The sequence below is a fragment of the Sus scrofa genome, chromosome 4 (genome assembly GCF_000003025.6).
Source record: "Sus scrofa isolate TJ Tabasco breed Duroc chromosome 4, Sscrofa11.1, whole genome shotgun sequence".
Classification (NCBI taxonomy): domain Eukaryota; kingdom Metazoa; phylum Chordata; class Mammalia; order Artiodactyla; family Suidae; genus Sus; species Sus scrofa.
This window is the reverse complement of record NC_010446.5, coordinates 110792496-110809892: the sequence shown is the minus strand read 5'-3', so window position 1 is coordinate 110809892 and position 17397 is coordinate 110792496. Positions and strand designations below refer to the sequence as shown.

Here is a 17397-nt window from a genome sequence, read left to right as displayed (position 1 = left end):
AAGTGCACCTCACCTTTATTCTTTCCCGGGGGCTTAATGAGACTCTGCTCCTGTTTCTTCAGTATCTCCCAGCCCTCCCTCTCATCTTAGTGCTTTGTCTTTAATTAGCTGTGTGACTATTTATGTGTCCTGCCTTCTGTGTCTCTGGGATAGATGTGCATTCTGGTTTTCCAACCGGGAAAGCACAGAGAGGAAGAAAGCAGATCATTTTGAGCATCTCTTTTAGCACCTGGTGCTGCGGGGTTGTCATAAACTCTCTAAAGAAAAGGACAGTGTTAGGAACCTCTGTGGAAGAAAATGTGGATATGGGAAGGGAAAGAGGGGCTGGGGGTCTGCAGATTCCATACAGTCTGGCTAAAGGATTCCACCGTTCTCAATGGTTTTCCATATAGAAAGCTCAAACAGATGGACACTTTTGCACTGAGGATGCATGCATTTATTTAGACTAGTCCAAATAGAGTATGCTGGAGCTCCTTAAGAACAGTCGCAGCGCAGTCTTCCTGGAGGCACAAAAGAGAGAGGGTATGTCGTGGTCATAACAGCAAACCTCCAGAGCGCATCTGGGATACCGAGGCACCCCGTCCCGGTGTCTGGGTCCCAAGTTCTGAGTTCTCTACTTACTCTGTTTCGTTGCTGGCACTGTGTGAAAGAGACGGGAAAGGGCAACTAACACTACCAAGGCTAACACCAACACAGCATAACATTAACCATAACCTTAACCTTCACACAGAGGGGGAATTGAGCGAAGGCGAGAGAACTGGCTGCACAAGCCAACTGGCACAGAGAGCTCCCCTGAGAAGCCTGTACTTTTGATGCATCCCTCAGGGTTTTCATTTGCTTTGTATCAGTGAGAGGCTTAAATAAGTGGCTTCTGGAATGGAATTAATTCTCTGGATTCATCAGCCAGGAGCTACAAGTCAGAGGAGACACTGGGAACCAGTTCTCTTTAATTCTCTCATGAGCTTCCTTTTCACCCCCTCATCAGTTTGTACACAGCATTTCTGCTGTGAGTGATTGCGAGTCTGAGGGAGTTATCAAATTCTAAATGATGGTCTGAGTTGCTCTTTGCCAATAATGAGCTTCTTGGGACACATATCCACACGTTCAATTATCATTGGCATGTAACGATAATGGTGGTTTTCCTCTCTTGGAAGGCAAGGGAAGGAATCCGAAACCTTCAGAGTAAAAAGCAAGCAAACGAATCTGTTTTTCACCATGCTGACTGAGGTAGAAAGAATTAGTTGACAAGGACATTTTCCTCTCTGCTTTTCCTCACTACTGCCGCGTGGCGGTGGTGACCCTCAGCCATCCTCCGGTCCTCATTGTTCCCTTGACACCTTTTCTTCCAGCACCTCCCTTACAATTAGGCAGACACTATCCCTCTCCTTCAGAAGACTATCAGGTTTAATTGCTATCATCGGCGTGAGGAGTACAGATAGCTAGAGGATGTGCCCAAGTGGACCTCATCTATGGTAAATTTCCTCCATAGGGATGATAACATTAGCTTAAAAATCGTGGTGAAAGAAAAGTGGCTGCCAGTGAGTGCGTGGTTGAAAGGCTTAGGAACATACGTCTGTCCCAGACTCAACAACACGAGCCGTAAACATGAAAGACTCCCTCAGACCCTCATCCCTCTTTCCTTACCTTCCCCAGGAGTTTCTCATGTCCATGTTAGGGCGCCTCAATTAGGAGCTGCAAGAATTCAGACATTTCTCAGTATTAACATCTCAGAAATCCCTGGAAAACCTTTCATTGCATTGAGAAGGGATATACTTCTAGGTTTCTGGGGGGTCCATGGTGCCAACTAGGGGTCTGAGCAGAGGGAAGACTAGGCAGGTAATGGCCCATTTATTCCTAATTCGGGCCACACACACTTAGAGAGTGCCTGTGCTGTGTCAGAAACTGGGCTCAACGCTGGGGACAAAGGTGAGTAAGATGGTCCCTGCTCTCAGAGTGCTCATGGTTTATGGGGAAACAGATATTAAATAGATAATTACAAAACAGTATTCTAAATGCAGTGATGAAGATCTGAACAAAGTGACAGGAATGGGTGGATGAATGAATACTTTTTAAGAGAGGTAGTGGTGTTCCCATCATGGCTCGGTGGAAACGAACCCAACTAGTATCCATGAGGATATGGGTTCAATCCCTGGCCTTGCTCAGTGGGTTAAGGATCCAGCGTTGCTGTGAGCTGTGGTGTAGGTTGCAGATGCAGCTCAGATCTGGTGTCGCTGTGTCTGTGGTGTAGGCCGGCAGCTGCAGCTCCAATTCGACCACTAGCCTAGGAACTTTCATATGTGAGTGCAGCCCTAAAAAGACAAAAAAAAAAAAAAAAAAAAAATAGGATGTGCAATATTCCCTTTTGACACACCAGAGATGAAAGTCCTCTGGTTTGCTTAAAACCGCAAGAAAGAACTATAGCTTTTCTGGACTGAATAAGAAGATTGTATAGTTTAAAGAAAAACAGTCCAGGTACTGTCTGGGAGACTTGGCCTCCTTCCATCATAGCGCCAACTCCTCAATTAACCGGTGGTAAAAATCTTGGGCAAACCGATTGATCCCCTTCCTATGCTTCAGGTCTCTCTTTTGCAAAATGGAAAGAGCGATTCTTCCTATATTACAGAATTATGATGGAGAGACATGAGATAGTGGATAAAAAAAATACATCCTGGTGGTGACAGTGATGAGAAGGCCTGAAGGAGAAGCCAAATGAGCCCTTCTCCATCTAGGTGTGTGTCTCTGCCCTCGACCTTTCCACCTGTGGAAAGAGGAGGTGATCACACCCTTCAGGTGCAAGTTCTGCCCTTACCTTTCACGTCCACCCGACAGTCCACGGACGCCTCCCCCAGAGGGTTAACCGCCTTGCAAGTGTAGATGCCCCCATCAAAGGGACCAGGCTTGCGGATCTCTAGGGAGCAGATTCCCAAGTGAGTGAGGGCTCTGTACTTGGGGTTGCCTTGGATATCCATCTTGTTCTTCAGCCAGATGATCTTTGGCTGGAAGACAAAGATGAGGGGGCAGCAAGGGGTGGTAAGAACTAATTGTTCTTTCTGTGCTCAGTCTCTGGACTCTTTGTCTAAAGCCTTGGGGACACACAGGCCAGAGGAGCAGGAGGAGCAGGGTGCTTTAAGAACAGATGATCCAGGGGTCTGGATGAGATAACGGCCTTCTGGAAAACTCCCTGTCCCTTATGTTTGGGAAGGGGTTCCCCTGCAAGTACCTCAGCAGCCTCCCTAGCTCCTTCTCTTGGTCGAAAATAACAGCTGACACCTCGCCTCATTCATCAGGTATTCCTGACTGGAAGAAAGGGGCCACTTCCGTTCCTTTCTGCTTGGCAGCCCCTTTAGGGACCAGAAGTACTAGGCGTCGGGACCTCCTCTTTTCTATATATACGCTGTCGAATCTTTCACAGTCTGTTCCCACTTTTGGCTTGGGAGTTGCTTCTGTCCCATTTGGTTAGCAAGTAGGTTGTAGAGTGGGCTTATTGATACTCTCTGAGATGTTATCTCCACGTGGTCTGGCCCAGGACACAAAAGGTGTTCATGGTGTCCTAAGCCAAGTGTGGAGTGCAGTGACCAGGCTGTAAGTATACAGGGAGCCTTGCTCAGGGTTGTGGTTCAACTCCATGTGTGTGGCCCTGATGGGATGAGGCTTGGAGGGTAGGGAGAAACCAGCAGGACTCCATCACCCGGGCCAGAGAAACAACTTTGCAGCTCATGCCCAGCTGCCAGCAGGACATTAAGGGACATCTTCCCGTGTGAGGCACAGACACTGAAAGGGAAACCGGAAGCATATCCACAACACCCAGTACCCTGGGCATTCCTTCATACCTTGCTGTGGAAGGAGCAGACGTTGGTGATGGGAACAGATGCTTTGGTTAGAATGTTCTTGGCCACAGCTAAGGTTAGAGCAGGAGCAGGGAGCCGCACAGCACAGCCACCCACAGGCCTCTCTGCTCACCTTGGGGGAGGCGCGGACACAGCAGAAGAGCTGGGTGTCGTAGCCAATGACTGTAGTACAGTCTGCCAGAGGCTGGGTGAACTTTGGGGCTTCAGAGAAATCTCGCTGGGCAAAGCCCTCCGTCTTGTAAATGGTAGCTGAGGGGACCAAGAAGGGCCTTGCTAGAGTGCCTGAGAGCCCCATCCCTCTTCAACTCTCTCCTTAACTCTTCCCGCCTCTGAAGGCTTTCTGTGCCTCACCTGCCTTCTGGATGTGGGCCAGGTCAGCAGTGATGGGGGCTGTCTCGCTGAGCCCACACTGGTTCTCAGCAAAGACTCGAAATGCATAGGAGTTGCCAACGATGAGGTTGGAGACGGTGCAGCTGGTGTGGTGGTAGCGCTCCAGCACCGTGAACCACAGCTGCAGGGCCCCAGAACATGGTGGGCGTGGGACCCTCGCTTTGGGAACTCATTGCACCTCAGCCCACCACACGGAGCTACCAGAGCCCCACTCCAGAATGTGCTGTTCCTCCCTCTCTCCCTCCCAGCCCAGCCTCACCCCAGACTTCATGTCAGCCTTCTGCACCGTGTAGCCCAGCAGTGCCGCGTTGCCCGTGTCTTGGGGAGGTGTCCACTCCAGGGTAGCGCTGGAGCCCCAGACGTCCAGCAGCTTGATACTCTGAGGAGGGCCTGGCCTCTCTGAAAGGGTCAAGCATGGCGGCGGGCATGGCACGCGTCACACGCAAGGATGTCATTCCAGGAGGGGCCCCTCCCTTTCTGCTGAGCCACCCCTCCCCCAACCCATCATTGAGCCCCCACACCCCGCTTCCCCAGCTCCCTGTGCTGGCTCCTCTTCAGGCTGGAGAGGGAACCCCTGAGGACCACCCTGTCTCCCACTCCCCGCATGGTACCAATCACCAGGATGTCGATGGCAGCGGTGGCCTCCAGCCCGCCCAGCTGCACATGGAGCTGGTAGCGACCTGAGTCAGCACGCTGGGCCTCTCGGATGAAGAGGATGGAGTCCCGCTCCCCGTGCCGCACACTCACACGACTGGTGTCCAGGGCACAGCCGTCATGTGTCCAGATGGCTCGAGGTCTGGGTTTGCCCTGAGAAATGGGGAGAAGGCTCTGAGTGGCCCCAAGAGGCCCCTTGCCCCTCCCGTCTGTTAGAGGTCAGAACTATCAGGTCCATGTGGTGACTTGAGTCACAGCTGCAAATTCCTTGAGTGGGAGGCTGGTGAGCTGTGCCAGCAAACGACTTCCATCTCTTAGCAGCAGCTTCAGGATTGTGGGAAAGGGGGATGGCCACCCTCTGAGCCTCCAGGTCATGAACAGCAAAGGCAGCTGGGACTGACAAAACTGCCCATAGCCCTGAGAGCCCTCCAAACTTCCAGACCTCTGCTAACTGAAAGGCATGGATTGGTCTCACGTCATCATGTGGGGCCCACCTGACCTGACCCAACCCCTGCTCAGGAGCGCTGATGGATGGCCCCTTTGGCCTCAGACTTCTGGTGACTGGCCCCCTCCATTCAAGGCTAGGATGACTGCCCCACTCGCAGGACTCTTGGTTTCTGCTTCCAAATCCAAACCGTGGCCTGGTCCTGGCCATAGACTTAGCATGGGGCTGGCATGATCACCTGGAACGGGATTAGCAGGTTCACAGCTTCTCCAACCTTCCGGATATAGGTCTGCCTCAGGGCCCGAGGAAGCCAGATTTTGGGATGCTCTGAGTGAAGGAAAGAGAGAAAATTCAGTGGTGAGCCTCCTGTTGGGGAAGAGAAGAGCTTAGAGGAAGCAGATACTGCATCCGGCTGTGCTCCATGCGCAGGTGACCCAGGCAACACCCAGCAGATCCAGCCTTCTCTCCGGCTGGGAAGACTGCTCCCATCGTCTCGCCAGGACTTGGGGATGAGCAACTGGCTGAAGAATCCTCTAGAGAGCATTAAAGTCCTGACAGAGCACCGAAGCACAAGCCTGACGCCTACTACTTTTAATTTGTAATTCTCAACCACTGACCTTTCATCAGATGAGATTTTTTTTTCCTGTTTGTGCACAGACTAGTCCAGTCTGTGTGGTTTGTCTTTCCACTCCTTTTCCTTTTTTTTTTTTTTTTTTTTTGTATCTTTTTAGGGCTGCACCCATGCGGCCTGTGCAATTTCTCAGGCTAGGGGTAGAATCAGAGCAATAGCTGCCGGCCTACACCTCAACCACAGCAACGCGGGATCCAAGCCGAGTCTGCGACTTACACACAGCTCACGGCAAAGCTGGGTCCTTAACCCATTGAGTGAGGCCAGGGATTGAACCCGCTCTCTCCAGCAGTCGGGTTCCTTACTGCTGAGACACAGCGGGAACTCCTCCTTTTCTACATTTGTCCTCAACAACGCTCCTTTTATCAAGGCCACATTCACAGTTAACCCTGACCTCCGAGTGTCAGCCCTGCTTCCCAGTTTGGTGCCAGACCCCAAGGAGAAGGCTGTACATTCTGCAGGCAGAGTCAACACCCTTGGCCCACGAGGACAGCACTGATGTCGCTGCAGAGGGAGCTAGCCTCTGGGTCCCTTTCTCTGCAGGGCCGCCCTGCTCAGGGGCCTGTGTAGTGTCTTCCAGTTTGTGGAGGATCACTTTGTATAGTCAGATTCTGGGAAAGATTAGGTCCACTGCTCGCTTCTCCTTCATCTTCCAGGCATGTTCTAGTGAGAAAAGAGATTAGATTATATTTATTGGCTTCCAGGATGAAGACAAGATATGCTCAGGAAAGTGCTGAGTGGAAGTTTGGAGAATGACCAGCTGTAGTTTCCTCTTGGGAGGCCTCGGGCGCCCTTGGCTGAGGAAGCACCAGCACCCCACTTGGGTTCCTTTGGGGGCCTGGCTGAGACTTACTCCATTTTCCAGCCCTTGGGGGCTCCTGTCTCCTCCTTGGTCCCCTGCCGCTGTTGGACACAGAGTGTGACAGCGCCTTGGACCCCCCCGCCTTCCCCCACCACTTGCTCCTAGCCGTCAGAGGAACCCCACCCCAGTACGCAGCTGTGGCAAACAGCACAAAATGGCTTGAGAGCAGATTCCAGACTTGTTGATAACATACATTTTCCTGCAAATATATTCCCGAACACTTGCCCCACTGTATGCACGTTTAACATGGCGTTATTGAACTGTTTAAAGTGTACATTACGTAATGCAGAAATTTGGTGACATTTAGAATAACATAAGCAGAAAATAAACGAAGGTTCTACGAAGCTCTTCCTACACCTCAGTTCGTAGACTGTTGTTTAGAGACCAGGAGCTTGGCGCCCACAATCTGCCCCCGTTACCGTCTCTAGAGCACTGGCCTCCGCAGAGGAAAACAAGGAGAAATACTCCGTGCACGCTCTCCATTCTATTTACCTCATTTCCCTCCTTTGCCTTATGGCTTACGTTTTAACCTGGGTGGTGCTGCTTAGACTTTGCCCCGCTGCTACCCTGTGGGGCCTCCTGGGCGCCGTCCTGCTCACAGCTCAGGCCTGAGGCCTCGGCGCAGCCCGGCAGCTGACTGACCCCCCTGGGCTGCCCTCTGCTCCTCGTTGGCGGTTTGGGAGGAGGCGGGGTGTGAAGAACAGAAGACGTGTTGTGCGGCGAGTTGCTCTCCTGTGGCCTTCCTGGCAGGCGACCAAGGAGTTGAGTGCAGGAAGGTAGGACTGCAGGGTTTCCTGCACAAAGAGGATGGCAGTTGCAAAGGAGGGTCAGAATCTCATCTTGGGGGGCTGGGAGCTAACTGCTGCCGGGAGAATGACGCTCTGCGCTCGCTGGGGAGATAGCTGGAGAGACGCTGCCTCCAGAACACCCGAACTTCGAAGAACCTTGATGAGCACCCAGAGCAAGGAGGAGACTGGAAGGAAAGGCCTGGGAGAGAGAAACAGATCTGCTGAAGGTCTCATGGCCAGCTGTGAAGTGCTGCCACCAGGACTCGGCCTCCCAGAGCCAGAGTGTGTGTCTGAAGGACCCATTCTCTGAGCACTTCCTGCCTGCTGGCGTCCCCCTGGGACTGGGCACCGGGGTCAGGGCTGCTGGAGGGAGGAGCCCAGGAAGGGAAGGCAGGGAGACACACTCAAGGGTTGAAAAGGCTGAGGTGAGGGAGGGAACCCAGGCCCTCACACCCGGAAGAGGTGCCAGTGGAGCCCTGCTCTGCTTCTACCTCAGGTAGGAAGGGGGCTTCCACAGGTAGGTGCCTGCTGATGTCTGTAGTATTTGTCCCCACTTAGCATTTCTTAGAAACACACCTTGGAAAAGGAGTTCCCATTGTGGCTCAGAGGTTAACAAAACAGACTAGTATCCATGAGGATGCAGGTTTGATCCCTGGCCTCGCTCAGTGGGTTGAGGATCTGGCGTTGCCATGAGCTGTGGTGTAGGTCACAGACATGGCTCAGATCCCGCGTTGCTGTGGTTGTGGTGTAGGCTGGCAGCTATAGCTCCAATTTGACCCCTAGCCTGGGAACCTACATATGCCACGGGTGTGGCCCTAAAAAAAAACAGAACAAAAAACAATGGGAAAATACCTTGGAAATGGTTAGCATTGTTTGACCTGAACTAAGGAGGAAAAGAAATTAGTTTATATGGAACATAAGCTAAGATGGGGGAATTCAAGGAGGATTAGCAGAATGGCTTGAAATCCAGAGGGGAGGCCGAGGGGTTGGGGGAGAGAGAGACAGAGGAGAAAGGCTGAAGCCGGCTGGTGGTCTCTCCCTTTCTGGAGGGCTCCTTGGTCAGTTCTTTGCTTCTAAGTGGGATTCCCTGACAAGATGATGAATTAATAAGAGACAAATTTAAGTTACTAGAAAGTCCCAACTCTGAGGACTAGTAGTTGAGGATTCTGCTCGCCTTAGTCTCCCAGCCCCCAGTGGGAGGGCAGAGGATGGGCTTGAAGCTAAAGCCGCTCACAGTACAGGGAGGTGGCAGAAGAGAGTGTGACAGCTCTGGGTGCTGGGTGGCAGCAAGCTCTTTCCCAGCTCAGCTCAAGCCTTCAGTCTGCCCAGCAAACAAGCAGTCTGACCCTTTGCTAAGAAAGTTAATAGGAGGGCGCATCTGGGGCATCTCTTTTCACACATCCGCAGTCAGGCGAGGTGGTAATTGTACTGACCTTGGAGAAACTGGCTCTCCCTGACGCTCAAGGTCTTTCTCCTCCTCAGATGCCAGGAGGGGTGTGACCCAAAGACTAAAGCCTTAAAGCAGAACCCTGGTTTTCTCCGTTCATAGAGCCTTAGGAAAAGGCATTTTGAAAAGTCCCATGTGAGCCCTCGGCTTCTGAGCTGTGTTGCTCTTCAGCACCGAATTTCTCTCAGACAGAAGTACTATCTTAAAAATTAGTGGTGAAGGAAGCTACTTAAAGTCCAGAAATCTTGACTTCTCTTCATTAGAAAATCTCTCCTAATTCTACCCTATTTCCTTTCTGCTGCAGTTTATGCCCATTTCCTTCTCTGCTTATGGGAAATAACTACCCTTGCTCTCTCCTAATTTGGTTTTTCACGTGGCTAAAGACTTTCCCCAGCGATCCCCTAAGGATTGTGTAGTTCGGATTGATGGTATTAATTATGGCCTGGAGGGGAAGGAACAAGATGGACACATTCATTGCAAGAGTGGAGGCGTGTACGTGTGTGAGTGCGTGTGCGCGCGTGCGCACACGTGCACATGCACGTATGAGTGAATGGTCACCAGAAGAGGGCAAATGCATAAGGTGAGCTGTGGCTTCCAAAAAATCCCAGAGGTTTTCAGGGGTGCAAAAAAGTACCAGTATTTCTTAGGGAAACATTAGTAGATGCGAAGGATGTGGCCTTGACCTTATCAGAGACCTGTCTGGAGGAGTGTATGGGAAAGAAGTGTGGTGACTTCAAAAGCACCTTGTGAAGAACCGGAGTGCCCCCTCCTTAAGGGCCATGAAACTAAAGTCAGAAAAAAATAAAAGGACTTAGAAACGGACAATGGTTCTCCAAGGAGAACACTTCGTCACCCCCTCCCCTTGTGGCTGTCTCCCCCTCATGCTGATGAGTGTAGCCTTGGCTCAGTGTCACTGTCTCCAGCATTGCTCCAGCCCTGATTCCTGGCCATCTCAACACCCAGCCTTCCAGTCCCTGCTGGGCCTCTCACAGCCTTGCCTGTTACTCCTCCAATCTTTCGTCCTCCCCTGCTCAGCTCTGGGTCCTTTGGTCACTATCTAGACCAAGACCTGTGGCCCCTCTAGAATCTGAATTTCAAGCATCTCACTCTCTTGGCACCACCTCCCACAGCAGTTTAGAGATATTTTCTCTTTCATAGTAAATTATCTCTGAGTAAGAGCTGCTCCACTTGCTGTGTGATGAGGAGTCTAGTTCTTACCTGCAAAATGTGAGGGGAAGTGATGAGAATCACTTCTGAGCCGAGGCTTTTAATAAGTGAGTTCTTATTTCCCGTCTGCTAGCTGCATGTAGATGATCGTGGGGCCCCAAGGCATGGCCCTGTGATCCCTTAGAGTGTGGAGAACTGTCTGCTGAGTAGGAACACTTGCTTTTGGTTGTTTTGCTATTAAGAAATAAACATCAGTTGTAGTTGAGTCTTAAATTTTGAGGCCTGTTTGTTTCATCAACAGTCTTGATTCCCAGTGTTCCTGTTGTGGCTCAGTGGAAAAGAACCTGACTAGTATCCATGAGGACACAGATTCAATCCCTGGCCTCGCTCAGTGGTAAAGGATCTGACATTGCCGTGAACTGTGGTATAGGTCACAGATGCGGCTCAGATCCTGTGCTGCTATGGCTGTGGTGTAGGCTGGCAGCTGTAGCTCCGATTTGACCCCTAGCCTGGGAACCTCCATGTGCTGCGGGTGCAGCCCTAAAAAAAAAAAGAGAGAGAAAGAAAGAAACAAACAAACCAAGCAGTCTTGATCCCCTTGTCTCCCTCCTTTCTTCCAGTGCTCCAGCAGCAGCAATTCTTCAGCCCATGGAAACCTCTGATCCATTTCCTTCCCACCTTTTGCTCTCTATTGCCCCTGTCATGTTATTCCTTTCTTTCCCACCCATCTTAGATTCCATGGTCATCATTAGACTTGCTCCCTTGCATGTCCCCCTCAAATCCCTTAATCCTATTCTGCTTCATCGCACTCTCCTAGCAATACCCAGCCCCCATTAACTACTTTCCACCCACTCAGTGCTGACATCCACACAGCTAAACATGCCTGGGGAAAAATACAAAACCGAGCTGACTTTAAATTGACGCCCACTACCTCTAGCAGACCCTGGCACTTCCGCCAGGCTTCCTTAGTTCACTCAACCTCCTGTGCTCCTAGGTGAGGGCTGCTTGCCTCCCTTTCTGAAACCTCTACGCTTTCTCTCACATTCTCAGTTGACAGTCTTGCTAGTGACCAAGGCCTGCTATAGCCAGTTCTTAACTCAGTCTTGAAACCTACACCTGATCATGTCAGTTCTCATCTAAAACCCTGCCAGGGCTTCCACCTGTCTCAGAGTTGAACCAGTGTCCACAATGGCACTGCTACCTCTCTGACGCCAGACCTGCTGTTCTCTCCCTCACTCTGCTACAGCCACCATGACCCCAGTCCATAGGGTGTACTCCTGCCTCAGGGCCTTTGCACTTACTGTTCTCTCTGCATGGACGATCTTCCCCCCAAATATCTGCATGCATTGCTCTTGTCTCCTTTGAGCTGCTGCTCAAATCACCTATTAATGAGACTTCACTGCATATTCTGTTTAAAACAGCAAGCACGAATCCTTCCCCCAGCACCTTTCATCTTCTTTCTCTGCTTTGTTTTTCAGCATAGCAATTAGCATCATCTGAAATTGTATGTATTTTGTTTGCTTATTTATTATTTTTCTCCTTGCACTGGAATGTTGTTGTTTTTTGTTTTTTTAGGGCTGCACCCATGGCATATGGAGATTCCCAGTCTAGGGGTTGAATCAGAGCTGTAGCTGCTGGCCTACACTACAGCTGCGCCGGATCCCCGACCCACTGAGTAAGGCCAGGGATCGAACCTGCATCCTCATGGATACTAGTCAGGTTCTTTTCTGCTGTGCTGCAACGGGAACTCCTTGCACTAGAATGTAATCTCCATGAGGGCAGTGTTTTTTGCTTACTTTGTTCATGTTTGTAATAGTGCCTAGCACATAACAGACAAAAAATAAATATCTCCAGAAGGGAGGAAAGAAGGAAGGATGGTTTCTCCCAGGCTAGGGTTTCAGCATTCCAAGGCTGAAGTCACATCACAGTCCAGACTGAGAGGACACGCCCTCAGTTGGAGCAGTTGTGCTGAGCTCAGCCGACGGGCCCAGCCCCTGGGCCGAAGGGTCTCATCATCTCCATGTCAGAGTGCAGCCTGTCGCCTGCCTCTCACTGTCGCAGAAGCTCTCCTCTGGCCCCTGCCCAGTGTTGTCTCCAGAACACAGCGCCTCTGTGCAGAGCTGAGGGTGTCAGAGGATGGTTTCCCCGGGCCAACCCCCGACCTTTGCTTATTTAGACATGTGGAGCGGGCTTTCTCGACTAGGAGACAGGGTCAGCGGTTGCTTATTTTGATGCTGCAAATGTTCTGATGCCTTTGTTTCAAATGTGTGCACGAGCTCCCCGCAGCACCCCTCTAGGTCCTGTAGAGCTCCCCATAAGGGAGAAGAGGGGTTCAGAGGAAGGCAAAGCCCTCACACTCACCAGGAAGCTGAGGGCCATCTGGTCCAGAGCCATGGTGCCCTGAAGGCCTCTGGCTGGGCTTCAGTGATTCTGTGGACTCTCTGAACTTGGTTGAGTATTTATCTCGGGGCAATAATCCACAGCTCTCATCAGATTTTCCTAGGGGTCCATATCCTTCAAAGAATTAAGAACCCTGATTTAATTTGCTCCCTCAATTTACAGACAAGAAAATGAAAGCGGATTGCCTTGGCTCGGGTCAAGGACAGAGCTAGGATGTGAACTCTTGTCTTCTTTTCCTGACTGTATACCAAATGCAAACCCATGCGCAGAGGGTCACAGGGAGTCCTTACTGCCAGCAGCCTCTGGGATGCCAGTGGGTTGAGCAGCTCAGCGGTGGTGGTGGCCCTGAGGCCTGCGGTGCAGAGAATGGGGCTCTTTAGGTCGCACTTGTGTGCCAGGCCGCAGCTGTCAGGAGCTGACTGCCCACAGCGTCCCCCTGTGGCTGGAGGGAGGATGTGGGAGAGATGAGCACCCTGCCCTGAGGTTTTGTGGAGACCAGGGGCAGGGAGGCAGCAGTCCTGGCTCTCTCTCCCTCTGCCTGTGACTTACTCCCTGAGACTTTTGGGGAAGAAACTGGTTTCTACCTCAAGACCATCTCAGCCTAATATGTTCCCAATAACCTGTGCTCTCTCTCCTATTTTCCAATGGAGCGCACTCAGCCAGCTCTCTGCCCCTGCCGTTCAAATAGCTTCTGAAGAGCCAGCATCGTCCATTAGGATAAGGGGCAGCAAACTTTCCCTTCACACCCCTGTTTGCAGACCGAACTCCTTCACTCCTGACTTGGAAATAATTTATCATCTGTTCGCAACTTGGTTTGACCTCTTCCAAGGCACCTTGGATTATCTCAGCAATCCTGTGAACCCCCGTACCAGGTAGCTACTGGTAATCACCATCTTACAGAGAGGAAATTGAAGCTAAGCATTCTGTTGACTTGGCCAAGGTCACGGTGCTTGGAGGCAGCCCTGGGAATCGAAGTCTAGATCTTGGCTCCTCTTGCTCCCCTTCCTACACTGGGATTCCACGGCATCTCATTCGTGGTCTTTGCATCCTCTTCACTTAAGACCTCAAGGGGCCAGAAGTGGGGCTTTGTGCAGGGAATTGTCTCAAATGTTTCCTGCAGCCCCCATGGTTCCTACCGTGCAGGAGAGGGGACAGCCGGGCTCCTGCCTCCCATGTTCCCTCGGCTGAGCCAGGAGCAGTGGGAGAGACCCCCGGTGAGTGTCAGAGCTGTTGGCTACAGAGGCCTTGTCCAGGGGCAGTGTTGGGCAGCAGGGCTGCTGGCAGGGAAATTGGGACTGGAAGGGCCCCCACCTCAAGCCTCAAAACTCCCTCTTTGCTGGGAGGTTCACAGTGATCGCAAAGGGGGAACCGACTGCTCCTCCCGAAGGGCTCTGCCTCTGTTGGAGCTCAGGCTCCAGGAATGCAGGGTTTCCTGTGGAAGTCACTGTCCGGGTAGGTCACGGACCCATGGCTCTGCTGAGGGCGAGGCGGAATGTTACATACAGTTCACCACTTAGCCTCCTGGTGGCTATCAGCCTTCCATGTCCCCCTTCTCCTAATCCAGGTGGACACCATCTCACCCCTCGTTTCCTTCCTGACTGGCGTTAGTACATCAGGTCCTCCTTGCCCGAGGCATATTGTATAGGTAAAAATAGAAACCTGCCATTATCAGTCACTATAAAGTGCCACAAACACCATTCACTGACTTCTTAGGTAAAAAGCGAAAACCCAGCAGACACTTGAGCAGCAAGCAGGACTCCAGCAAGGAAGGGGATCCAGTAGGGGCTCCTGCATCCTACGTTCCGACCCCCTGAAGCCCTTTAGCTCTGTAAAACCTACCGAGGTGCAGTCAGGGCAGCAGGAAGTCCTTCCAACTCCCACGCCCAGCCTCCCCTCTCCCCACCGCCATGGGTCACCTTCTATGGGGGGTAGCAGCTGGGGAATGGGGCTGCCAGCCTCCTGCTGAGGTGAAGCCTGGGGTCGGTCGGCATCGGCTGGGCTGGCTTCTTTCACCTTCAGTGTGGATCCTGAGGCCACCTCCAGAGCCGTGGCTGCCTCCATGCTGGGCCACCCCGAGGCTGGGCTCCAGAGGAAGATTTTCACTGCTGGGGGTGAGGGAGGGGCTGAGCACCTGCTCTGCAGCCTGGCTTCCCCAGGGTCCCAGCCATGGGGTTATGTAACTGGGTGGCCTTGTCCCACCCAGAAGGGCTGAGGCAGGGGCTAGGGGAAGAGGGGGATCAGACCAAAGCCCAGAATAGCCACAGGAGGAGGGACAGGTGGCCCCGTTATCTTGGGAAAGAGATGAAACCTCTTACACAGCAGCAGGGAGGGAGGGGGGAGCGTGTGCTTCAGACAGCATCCCCCCCTCCCCCGCCACCCCAGACCATCCAAACGGGGCCTCTGGCTTCTGTTGGGAGGGTTGGGTGACCACTTGCTCCTGACCTCCAGCTCATCTAAGGGTGTCCAGGTCCAAAAGAAGGCCCCAGGATTCACTGGTTCACAGGCACACCTTTAACTGGTCTCTCCCTCTGCTCCTGCATTCACTGAGTTGTAAGGTCTTGTCGACGCCACCTTCATGTGGGTGGCCGCATGCTCTCCACTCACCCAGTGGCACTGGAGGGCAGACTCTGTACTCTGGAGCCAGACCCTTGGGTTCACTTTTGGCGCCATTCCTAGCCAGACGGCTGTGTGACTTGAACGCATCAGTCTCTCTCCGGTCTGTTTCCTCATCTGTAAACTGAGATGATAACGACCACAGGGTTGTTGTGAGGATTCAAAGAGGGAATCTATGGAAAGTGCTTAGCAGAACGCAGCTAAGTGCTGGATAAATGTAAGCTATTTTTAGGTGGGGCCAGCACTTGCCCCTTTCAAAGCTCTGTTGCCTGTGAGATAAAGTACAAATAAAGTGAGAGGCGGCAGTGGTGGAGGGAGGAGAGCCAGGGGCTCAGGTCTGAGGGCTTGAGGGGGACTCTGGGCTCTGCTACAACCTCTGGGCTGGGTGACCCTGGGGAAAAAATCACTTACCCTGAACTCCCTAGTCTATGAAACAAGGGATGATGGTGCATGATTGTGTTGAGGAGAAAATGGTAAAAATACATCAAAGTGGCCAGAACATAGGCGATGCTGATTACACATTAAAGGTCCTCTCCGACTTCTAGGCTCATGGAACCATCATTTACACGTCTGTGCACGCCATCCTTTCACTCTGGCTTCCTGTCATACTCTCACCTGCTCATCTTCCGAAGCTGGCATTCCCTCTGTGAAAACGCATCTAATAAATTAAGCAGGCTTTTCCGAGCAGTTTTCGCTCCACAGCAAGGTTGGGTCAAAAGTACAGGATTCCCACAGTCCCACTTCCCTTCCTGCCTTTATTTCATTTCTTTATGGAAACAAATGAGTATGGTTGGATGATTGAACTTACTCGTTTTTTCCTGCTGAGCCCTCAGATTGGGGGCAGTCAATAGGATCCCAGGAAACTGTGTTCCTGGCTTGGGGTGTGGGACAGAAGCCCAGAACTCACCTTTGCAACTTGTAGAGGGGCTGAGGACCAGGACGACCTGTAGACACACTTGGGCCTGTTTATCAGGAGCTAGGATGGCTGAGAGGGTGACTGTGGAGCCTGACCTCTGGGGCTGGTTGGTAAGAGGCTGCACTGTCATGTCAGTCTTGTGTAAAGGCCCTCTGACCTAGTTCTGTCATCTAACCTGGCCCTCACGTGTCCAGACAGCACACCCCTCTCATACCCCACTTAATCCATGCCCTGATGAAGCGATTGGCCCAGGCTTTCGGTCTTAGCTCCCTGTTGCAGTGAAGGTGTGAAAGAGTCAAATAACAAATGCACACCCTTAGGGTCTTGTCCACTGGAAAGGTTAATTGAATAGGTCTGGGTGGGATCTGCATTCTATTCTATTTTTTTTTTTTTTTAAAGAGAGCAGTTTCTCTTTTATTGTGGAACCAGACAAGGCAAGGGGCCCAGAGGAATAGGGGACCGCCAGCCCCAGCCTCCCTCCACTGGGGGCAGTCTCCCGAGCTTGGAGAACAAGGGATTCCATGTCTAGCCAGGGAAAGCCAGTGGCAGAGGGCTCCAGAATGGGGTGGGGAGGGCGGCGTTGACTGGGTCGGGAGAATCTTTAAATAGAGGAGGGGGCTGGCCAGGGGACGCGCAGTGGGGCTCTAGCGCTTACGCAGAAAGAGAAGCCTCTGAGGAGAGGAGGAGGAGGTGAGGGTCCGCGGCAGTGAAACAATTGCAGCTGACTTGCTCGTAAAGATTGTGTATGTTCTGGGGACCATTCTCAAAATCTTTCTCCGTGAAAGGAACGTCCTCAATGAGCACCGCAGAGTAGACATTGAAAAAGATTCTGATCATTATACGATCACTCCCCAGGCGCTAAAGGTGATGCTGCAGGCGGCCAGCTTGGGTCCATAGCACAGAGCGATGCCATGAAGAAGGGAGTCGGGGATCGCCTAGATGTGGGCCAGGTAGAAAGACGGTGAGAGGAAGCCCCGATGAGCTGGGAGAAAGTGAGCAGGACTTGGGGACTCCGGGATCTGCATTTTATTGCCTTTTTTTGGTCTTTTTCTAGGGCTGTATCCACAGCATATGGAGGTTCCCAGGCTAGGGGTCTTATCAGAGCTGAAGCTGCCGGCCTACGCCACAGCCACAGCAATGCAGGATCCTTAACCTACTGAGCGAGGCCAGGGATCAAACCCGAAACTCATGGTTCCTAGTCGGATTCATTAACCACTGAGCCATGACAGGAACTCCAGC

The 17397-nt window shown here is 52.0% G+C and overlaps 1 protein-coding gene and 1 long non-coding RNA gene across 11 annotated transcripts in view; one reads left to right on the top strand and one right to left on the bottom strand.

Moving 5' to 3' along the window:
* LOC110260358 overlaps positions 1 to 17397 on the top strand; it is a 35237-nt gene that overhangs the window by 3359 nt on the left and 14481 nt on the right. The gene's annotated exons all lie outside the window — the stretch shown is intronic.
* On the bottom strand, positions 414 to 17265 carry MYBPHL (myosin binding protein H like). 9 transcript variants are annotated; one of them, XR_002343526.1, is made up of 9 exons: positions 5576 to 6066; positions 4850 to 5045; positions 4498 to 4637; positions 4200 to 4359; positions 3961 to 4097; positions 3831 to 3834; positions 2810 to 2996; positions 1645 to 1692; positions 414 to 500 (listed from the first exon to the last, which is right to left on the bottom strand). XR_002343526.1 is itself a non-coding variant. In XM_021090079.1 (8 exons), exons 1-7 carry the CDS (start codon positions 5879 to 5881, stop codon positions 1682 to 1684), a joined length of 1137 nt encoding a protein of 378 aa, XP_020945738.1. In that variant the 5' UTR covers positions 5882 to 6066; the 3' UTR covers positions 414 to 639; positions 1645 to 1681. The 9 variants fall into 9 exon arrangements, 5 of the variants coding, with proteins under 5 accessions (XP_020945738.1, XP_013852747.2, XP_020945739.1 ...); XR_002343527.1 differs by having other exon boundaries at positions 3831 to 4097; positions 5576 to 5664; positions 5955 to 6063; XR_002343525.1 differs by having other exon boundaries at positions 414 to 639; positions 3831 to 4097.

Excerpts from the sequence above, each read along its gene's own strand:
- MYBPHL (XM_021090077.1), bottom strand. The coding sequence starts at position 5,881 with ATGCTCTCTAGAGGATTCTTCAGCCAGTTGCTCATCCCCAAGTCCTGG. Across the intron at positions 5,046-5,575 it reads ACCTGCTAATCCCGTTCCAG|GGCAAACCCAGACCTCGAGC; the intron begins GTGATCATGCCA and ends CCCATTTCTCAG. Across the intron at positions 4,360-4,497 it reads AGGCTGACATGAAGTCTGGG|CTGTGGTTCACGGTGCTGGA; the intron begins GTGAGGCTGGGC and ends GGGGCCCTGCAG.